The sequence below is a fragment of the Letharia lupina genome, assembly GCF_014066315.1.
Source record: "Letharia lupina isolate WasteWater1 chromosome Unknown contig_24, whole genome shotgun sequence".
Taxonomy (NCBI): Eukaryota; Fungi; Ascomycota; class Lecanoromycetes; order Lecanorales; family Parmeliaceae; genus Letharia; species Letharia lupina.
In genome coordinates, this window is record NW_023502993.1 from 774,013 (window position 1) to 782,835 (window position 8,823).

General features: G+C 49.5%; 4 protein-coding genes across 4 annotated transcripts; 3 read left to right on the forward strand and 1 right to left on the reverse strand.

The window, feature by feature from the left end:
* Positions 1 to 1,193: 1,193 nt before the first annotated feature.
* On the forward strand, positions 1,194 to 2,691 carry HO133_006460 (uncharacterized protein; the record flags this gene model as incomplete). Its single annotated transcript, XM_037297358.1, has 4 exons — positions 1,194 to 1,233; positions 1,294 to 1,358; positions 1,413 to 1,448; positions 1,501 to 2,691. 4 exons carry the CDS (start codon positions 1,194 to 1,196, stop codon positions 2,689 to 2,691), a joined length of 1,332 nt encoding a protein of 443 aa, XP_037147483.1.
* Positions 2,692 to 3,226: 535 nt separating this feature from the next.
* HO133_006461 (uncharacterized protein) lies at positions 3,227 to 4,922 on the forward strand (the record flags this gene model as incomplete). The annotated part of the gene is made up of 2 exons (XM_037297359.1): positions 3,227 to 4,570; positions 4,629 to 4,922. The coding sequence occupies 2 exons, from the start codon at positions 3,227 to 3,229 to the stop codon at positions 4,920 to 4,922; spliced, it is 1,638 nt and encodes a 545-aa protein (XP_037147484.1).
* Positions 4,923 to 6,268: 1,346 nt separating this feature from the next.
* On the forward strand, positions 6,269 to 6,985 carry HO133_006462 (uncharacterized protein; the record flags this gene model as incomplete). The annotated part of the gene is made up of 2 exons (XM_037297360.1): positions 6,269 to 6,619; positions 6,677 to 6,985. The coding sequence occupies 2 exons, from the start codon at positions 6,269 to 6,271 to the stop codon at positions 6,983 to 6,985; spliced, it is 660 nt and encodes a 219-aa protein (XP_037147485.1).
* Positions 6,986 to 7,426: 441 nt separating this feature from the next.
* Positions 7,427 to 8,670, reverse strand: HO133_006463 (uncharacterized protein; the record flags this gene model as incomplete). The annotated part of the gene is made up of 2 exons (XM_037297361.1): positions 7,427 to 8,253; positions 8,346 to 8,670. The coding sequence occupies 2 exons, from the start codon at positions 8,668 to 8,670 to the stop codon at positions 7,427 to 7,429; spliced, it is 1,152 nt and encodes a 383-aa protein (XP_037147486.1).
* Positions 8,671 to 8,823: the final 153 nt, after the last annotated feature.

An 8,823-nucleotide genomic window follows, 5' to 3' on the forward strand; every position in this document is an offset into this window, starting at 1 on the left:
CAACGTCTCGAACACTCCATCAAGGGGAAATGTAATATCGGCTTTGTATGACGTTACGACTTCCATCTTAAGATTTGGCAATCCTGCCACGTCTGAGTGCGGTCGTTGCAAATCAGCTGTTGAGGAGAGACCAAAGCAACCAAACCACTGTATGACACTGGCATGGTCTGATCCTGTCTTCTTTTATAGTTGTTGTGTTCCACGAGGTTTGAGTCTTTCAGTCTTTCAGCCCTGCGATACCTGATGTGCAGCATCGCGGCGATTGACGTTTGGACCAACCACAATAGAGAGGCTTTGCCAAGCTGAAAGGCAAAAACTGACACCAATCAAAGTACCAGCAGTCCATTCGAGGATTGATTGGTTCCAATTTCCTTGTTAGATCCGTGGTATACTCCCGAAAAAGCGAACCTACTTCTTCAAGCCTGTACCGGGCGTGTAGACAGATGTCGATACTAAATCAGTAACAGCAAGCAAGCTGCCAGGGAAAGCGACACCTGAGGCATTAGGACACTCTCTTTTCATGTATCGATCTCGGATATGAGACCGGGAGAATATGTCGTTCGGAATTGAATCTTCGGAAGAACCTCAAACAACGGAAAGAACTCCTCTGATGCTGTTCTTGCTGATAATCCAGGGATGTGTACCGTTTCAACCATCCCATTTTCTGGCATCTTACGCGCCTGCATTCAGGCTACGAGCCGTGGTGGTTCGCAGTGCCTTACAGGGCGCGGTTAGCGAGCTTTGGGTTCAATGAATCTCAGACCTGCTAGCCATGGTAAGGGTTTGGTGGATTGAAATTCCGCATAGGCGAGAAAATCTTTGATCATAGAACGGATTTAAGCATTTGAAGTTAGGCAATCTCATTGATACACGTCCGCGCTGACGAATGCATTGTGGAAGGCAACGGACCCTAATAGTATATAGATGAGGCTGTGCTCTTAGCACCCATTAACAGACACTTCGTCTTCTTCCCATTATTGACCATCAGCCTCGGGCGCCTTTCGGTCTTCTTCTCTTGCAATATATAGGTTTTCGACGCAGTGTATTCGGAAAGACCGCGGATACGCTAGTCATTGCCGCCAAGAGACACGCGCCAAGAAGACACGCTGCCGTTGGTAAGGCTGAACCCTGAGCTTCAGCTTACATACAGCACGCAAATACTCACACACTAAGAAACAAGAACCTGTTACAACATGCACAAGCGTTTTCTGAGCTCTATCGGCAGACGTCCGAGTAGGTTGACACTGCCAGGATTTTCGTGTGAGCCAAGAATAGCTGCTAACCGGCAACAAGGCCAGGAGTCCGAAAAGGCGATCCCTGACGGAGACTCACCGGAAGCCAGTGTTTCTAGAGGTGTAGTCAGTTTTGTCAGTATTGTGAATGAAGGCTCTCGCCATGCTAACATCTCCAAGAGACTATTTTGCGAGTCTGGAGGGCCAAATAACCAGGTACGACCTTGCAGTCTTTACGCAACAGTGCGCTTGCTAACGCTGCAATAAGGGAGAAGAAGTGCTGCACCTACCCGTAATCGTCGAAGCCGCAGAGTCAAGTCCAAGCGCCGCATCAGAAGCCGCCCTTCGGATACGAAAGTTTCTGTCCAAGGAGAATTACCCGCGAGCCTACGTGCAATACAATGCGATCATGCTGGTACGGATTCTGGCAGACAATCCGGGGAAAAGTTTCACCAAAAATATCGATCAAAAGTTCGTCGGCACGGTGAAGGAGCTGTTGCGAGATGGAAGGGATATGAGCGTTCAGCAGATTTTGAGGGAGACTTTGGATACTTTCGAGGAACACAAAGCTAACGATGAGACACTGGCTCTGTTGACGGAGATGTGGAAGAAAGAGAAAGCGAAGATGGGCAAACGATTGGGCTCAGCAGCGCGTATAGGGGAGCCTAGACGCGGCCCGGGTTTCCAGCATGCATTACAGCAGCCAGTACAACAGAACATGATGGCGCCTAGAAACCCCAAAACCCAAAATCAGCAGAACTACTTCGCCCGAAATCATAGACCACGAGGTCTACCTTCGCCAGCAGAACTGGCACAGAGGGTCGAAGAAGCCAAAACCTCCGCCAAGCTCCTTTCACAAGTCGTCCAGTCAACACCATCGAATGAAGTCCCAGGAAACGAGCTTATAAAGGAATTCGTGGAGCGGTGCCAATCAGCAACACGCTCTATGCAGGACTATATCCACTCGGATAACCCAGCGCCGGATGAGGACACCCTCCTGACTCTCATCGAGACAAACGACCTGCTAGCAACAACTATGTCAAAACATCAACGGGCATTGCTCCAAGCGAGGCGTGCCACGGGTGTTTCGCCCTTGTCCACAGCCACGGGGCCATACGAGACGCCAGCTGCGCCTGTGACTTTTTCGAGTGAATCCAGAGACGGGCTTTTCACGCCTCCACCAGGCCCTCCACCTCGAAACCAAAAACCGCAATCGGAGGATCGGAACCCCTTTGGTGATCAACACCAAGCGCAAGGCTCCTCGAATGATGCTCAGGCGCCCGTTGCTCCACCAAGCTTCGGTCTCCCGCCACCGAATATGCCGCCAGAGAAACAGCAGCCAAGCTATACAAATCGGCAGGATGCGTCAGCGAACAATGTGACTATTTACGGACCAGGCGCGGACGATGGAGCGTTGGAGCATCAGCCGACTAGGCAGCCAGTGCAGTACCGCTTTTGAGTGTAATGAATATAGGGGCAGTGTTAGTCATTGGCATGGACGTGGAAATGAGAGAGGGAATTTGACGACTAGATACCATCTTTGCGTTGTTCATATCATGATGATACCCAGGAACCTCATCATATCAATAGTGAATGATCAATTTGTACATGAAAATTCATTCTGAATAGCCGAACTTCCCACACTTCCATTCAACAATTAGCATTACTAGAAAATGGAATTCCAGTCCATTAATAATCTCTTACACCTTCCCACCCATCCGGCCTGAGCTCCTGTGCAACTTGAAGGCTATCTTTGCTAGGCTCCACAGTATAACAGTGCCAACAAATCTACCTCCATGAACCCATCCATTGACTTTATATGGAGGATGCTTGAGGCCTGGTAGTGAGCACCATCGATTAACACGCATCCCAGTTTCAGCCTCTCAATAACACGCAACACATCTCCATCCTTTGATACGCTGTTCCGTTTTTTTTATGTTCCTTCGAATATCTAACATTTCTCGTGTCTCAAATAAGCCAGTCGTCCCCTACAGATGCCAACAAGCAGTATCTCCACGCCTATCGAGAGAGAAGTCTCTGGAATGGCGGTTGTGTCCCATCGTGAACCCTCGTTTGAAGAGGAAGTTCCATTCCTGGCTCAGGTGGCTTCTCGCGTCCAAGAGACCTCCCCAACGCCCCGGATTCTTCCCCGCGGCCGTTCCCAGATCCACCGCTTCGAGGTCATCAACCTTCCCGAAATTCCGAAACAGTCGGATATCAATCGTCGACTTTACGTTTCCCACTTCCTTTCTACATGGAATTCTCGGGTTTTCGAATTTGGTGCCGTACTGTTTCTGGCACGTATCTTCCCAGGTACTCTTTTACCATCGTCAGTATATGCTCTTGTACGTGCTGCATCTGCCATTTGCTTTGCACCGTTGGTTGGGCGATACGTCGATCAAAGAGATCGTCTGAAGGTTGTAAGAATCTCAATTGTTGGTCAACGAGGGGCTGTAATATTATCATGTCTGGGCTTTTGGGCTCTAGCTACCGATATCCTAGGCATTCCGGGCTTCAGACCTTTGCTCATAGCTATGCTGGTTCTTCTGGCTTGTGTGGAGAAGCTCGGCTCGATCATGAACATCATAGCGATCGAGCGAGACTGGGTCGTTGTGGTAGCGGAGACTTCTCAGTGCGGGCTCGAAGTCCTGAACTCTCAAATGCGGCGCATCGACCTAGTGTGCAAGCTCGTCGGTCCTCTCGCTGTAGCTTTGGTGGATGGATACTCTACAACGATAGCGATCGCAGCTGTCCTAGGCATGGATGCTTCATCCGTGCTAATAGAATACTTCGCTATCGCAAGGGTCTACTACATGGTACCAGCACTCCAGGCACGTTCTGCCGTCGGGAACAATACCGATAAAATCTCGTCCGCCGTGTCAGAAGTGCCTTCAATATGGCGGCTTGGAACATTTTGTGTGGCGCAAACTCGGTCTTTCTACAAGGCTATCTCAAGTTACATCCGCGACACGGTCTTCCTTCCTTCGATGGCGCTCTGTCTCCTCTATTTCACCGTCCTCTCTTTTTCTGGCCAAATGGTGACATATCTCCTCTCCGTAGGTCTCTCCTCCGCGCAAATTGGCGTTCTGAGAACATTATCAACTGCAGTTGAGCTTTCTGCAACATGGCTCGCGCCAACAGCTATGAACAGAGTCGGTCCGCTACGAGGAGGTCTGTGGTTCATCAATTGGCAGATCACATGCCTCGTGGGAGCATTTGGCTTCTTCTGGGTCATGCGTACACCTTCAGTGGCCGCATTCGGGTTGGTAATCGGGGTAATAGCGAGCCGTGTTGGACTGTGGGGATTTGATCTGTGCGTACAAATCATCATCCAGGAGGTATCGGTCGCAGTAATCGCCCAAAATTGAAGGCTATACTGATGGCATATCTCTCTAGGGAGTCGACGCTGATTCAAGAGGATCCTTCTCCTCTCTTGAAGCTTCTTTTCAGAATTTCTTTGAGCTCTGCTCGTACGCAACGACAATCGCATTCTTTCGTCCCGAACAATTCCAGTATCCGGCGGCAATAAGCGCTGTAGCAGTCCTCGTAGCGGGTGGTCTGTACGCGAAATTTGTACGAGACAACAGAGGGCATTTGATTCATCTATCAAAGTGTATTGAGGGAAAGGGGAGCGCGAGACAACGAAAGCGGAGGCAGAGAGGAGACGCGAGTATGCACGAACTTCCATGAGAGATGAATGTTCGACATACCAGCCAAAGAACCTTACTTTGGAAGACAGACCGTAAGCTCTGATATGTGAACTTGCAAGAAATTAGACCCTTCCAGAGCCGTATCTCAACTCAAACGCTCATAGCCAACAGCGATAGTGGATTTCCGCCCAGATGGGTCGAAAGTTGTTTATGAGAAGGGGGGACAAGGCAAGTAAATGCAAAGCACCGCAGATCAGTTCAGTTCAACATTCAAAATCATCGCTATGTTTGACTAGACAATGAAGGGATTGCTATGCGGAAATGTGAATGAAAAAGGGGCTCCGTAGCAGACCAAATTTAGCCGAACCCTGAACCACAAAAGTAAATCAAATAAAATGACCCCTTCATGAGCCTGTCATCCAGAAATCCAGAAAGCAAAATAGGATAAAAAAAAACAAAAATGATTTTTTATGCCCCCAGACCTTCACATCAGTTAGCCAAAGAAAGATGTTGATTTACGAAGAGGATAAATTTACAGATTTGAACTATCGGCCTTTGCATAGAATGTCACAATACAAGTGCAACGCTCTACCCCTCTAGGGAGGGTCAGCATTTGGATATGAATAACTTTAGAGGAGAAGACTAACGAGCTATAGGGGCATCTGATCGGAGGCCTCCTATTACTAATAATATTCCTAAAACATTCCTGCAAGAGATACGCTTTCTGTTGGTGGGGTCTTTGGTGGGGATAACTACCTTATGCTTCAGTCCCCATAATCTTCTGGCCTTTAATCTTCACGCAACTCCATGTACCTTACCACACACCAGATCTATATCATGTATACACTTGAACCAATATTACAGTCTGGGAATTCTCTCTGAATGGTTTAGATATCATGCCCCTGAGCCCCGTGACCAATGTACGAAAGCCAGGCGTGAGACCCAGGCCGTATTAACTGTAACTTACTCGTACTCGTACGTCACGTCTCTCAGCATTTAATTGAATATTGATACAGTAGCAGTGACTACGAATACGAAGCATAATGTTACATGCGTATGTCAATCATGCTCTCACTCAGGGACCTGTCATGATGTTCCATCTCCTACGTCAGTGACTATTATGTACTTTCGTCATCACTTTGGCCAAAGCCTCATTCTCGTACTCGTGATCCTGCATTTCATTTCACCTCTCCATTTTGATATAAACCCATTCAATACTTCCGAATCCCTTCGTCAGACCATCACCCTATGCTCCCCTCCTGCGTCCGCATCCATCAGCGTACCTTCTTTCCCACTTCAAAACTCCTCACCCCTTGTCTCAACCAAGCTCGCGCGAATTTGCGACCCTTCACCACCACCACCTCCACAATGTCTGCAAACAGCAAGATGGAATCCGCCTCCCTTCCCGCCTCCGCCCCTGGCGAGAACTACGAGCCCCGCCAAACCCACCCTTCGGAAGACTATACGCCAGACCCCTCCAAATCCCTTCCCATCTCCAAAGAGCGCCAAGCTCTCGTCGACGACATTCTCGACCTCTACAGCTGCAAGCCTACCGTCCAGAAGGTCAAGCGGTATACATCTGATTGCGTGTACGACGATCAGTTCGTGTATGCAAATGATCGGTACAAGATGGCCGGGCAGTGGTTTGCTCTGCCGAAGCTGTTTAAGGATAGCAAGACCGAGAAGTATCAGATTGTGAAAAATGAGCCCGGGTTGATTCAATTCAGAAATGAGCAGGTCTGTGTCCTCCTCTCCTCCAGTTGTTGGCAATGTCATGCTGACTCGCTGGTATAGTCATGGACATTCAAAATCATCCCCAAAACCGCCACCATCAACGCCCTCGTCTCCCTATCTCTCGACCCATCCACCATCGACAGTGACTTTATCCAGGTCAAGTACCACAAGGATCAGGCCAATGACAAGGACTACTCACACGAAGGTCTGGGGTTCAGCTTCAAGAAATGGCAGGCAGATCAGGTTATGAAGCACATGGACAGCCCTGAGGTGAAGGAGTTCGAGGCGGATAAAGGGGCGGGCAAGGAGCACATTAGGGAGTACGGTAGTGGCGCTGCTGAGGGCAACGCGCCTACTCAGGAGTTGTAGAGGAAGACTCCAGCTAGCCGTAATGATGTATGGTCCATCACTGTAGCAAATGCAATCATAAATGATAGCTTTCATCTCTTTCTATTGTTCGAAAGCCAGTCTCTTGTTTCTAGCGACAGAACACTCGGCCAAGCCTTAGAAAGCCGTCGAGGAAATGGCCCAGTACAATGCGTGCCATCTTTCAAATTGGATGGTACAGCGGCTTGATCGGAGAGGATTTGTCTGCCAGCAGAAACCTTCGCTTGATGCAAAGGCAGCCGTGGAAGCTTGGTAACTTTGACGTTGTTGTCCACGAAAGATGGACGTGCCCGCCAGAAATACGTTGCCCTACCGGGCGCTGTCGCTGGATTGGTGTAGCATCCTCGAATTCTTCGCGCACAAGTCTAGACCATCTTCCTTTTATCAAAGCCCATGCAATGCTTCGAACGTTGACAAGACCATCTATGGTTGGGTCGTATTTCCAGTCCCACTCACAACCAGTATTACACTCCCGAACTGTCTTCTCAAATCCTCTTTGTCCACATCATGACTATCTTCCACCTCTCCCCACCGCCCGGTCTGCCAGATAACCTCTTGACTACACGCCTTGGCGGCCTCTTCGATGCCGAATCTTTCCGCTGCCTCTCCTTGCATGTCTCCTAGCTTCAGATATTCGCTCCATTCGCAGACCAATCGAGCTGCAACGCACAAACTCTTGCCAGCTAATGCCGCTCTCTCAAGCCCCACAAGCTCCCATGCTGGCAAACCGGCCATCCATCCTTTTATGACTGCGCGCGTGGCTGCAGGCTGTGAGGTGGGTAGTATAGATCCATTGTCAAGTGTAGGTTTCAACTCAACACCGGGCCATACATTTTGCGTAAGATATGACAGGATCGGGGTCGCAGTCCGGACTTGCAGGTCTCTCAATGATTCCCCTCTGACATCCTTATCCGACGGATTCGTTAGGGTAGATGCAGGAGCCCAACAAAGTAGTGTATCAGTATCGAGATATCGTAGCAGCGTATTCACAATGTCGTAGCGTATTCCTGACCCAGAAGATGCGGCGTGCTGATTCTCTCTATCTTCGAGGCCAAGGACGTGGGCGCGGGCGCTGATTGAGGTCAGTGGGATGAGGTGGGAGCGGGTAGCTTGCTGGGCGGAGACAAGGAGGTCCCATTCTAGAGCTAGCGCTGTTGCGAGATACGGTTTTGAATGGGGAATGCTCATGGGCTTTTTGGTCGTAGGATTGCGAAGAGCGCGAGTGTCGAGGTTGACTAGATAGTTTTCCTCTATAGGAATTTAGACATGTCAGCAAAGTATTTTCTGTAGACATGATAGAGGAGACACAGGTGCAATTAAGGGCACCGAGATTGAATCATACCAGCATCCGTCTGCACACTCACATCTTTCCAAAATCGCTTTTTGATGGCGGTCCCAGGCTTCATATGGCTAGCTCGCATGTCTTGTCCGCGCTTGAGCAGCTCAGCTTGCCGCCGGCGTCGATCGACTCTTTCGCCATATTGGGATGCTGCGGGTTGTGGAGCTGCTGGGGGAGGACCAGTGGCAGTGATGGGCAGAGGAGTGGCGACTCGAGGGGAGGTGGTATGGAGGCAATGTAGGAGCGCTGGACGATAGGGGAATGACACGGTCCTGTAAGATTTGTAACAAAGGGGCGAAGATGCCAGTGTTGCAATGCGCTTCATCATCGTCCTCACTCTGTTATATGCTAAGTAAAGTATCCTGTTCGTCGCCTGCTGCGGGATAGAAATCTAAGTGGTCTACATACTAGTTTTTGAAAGTGATATGACTACTCCGACTTCCCAAGGGTTTCACTTGAAAGTGAGGAGCTCGTCTGCACG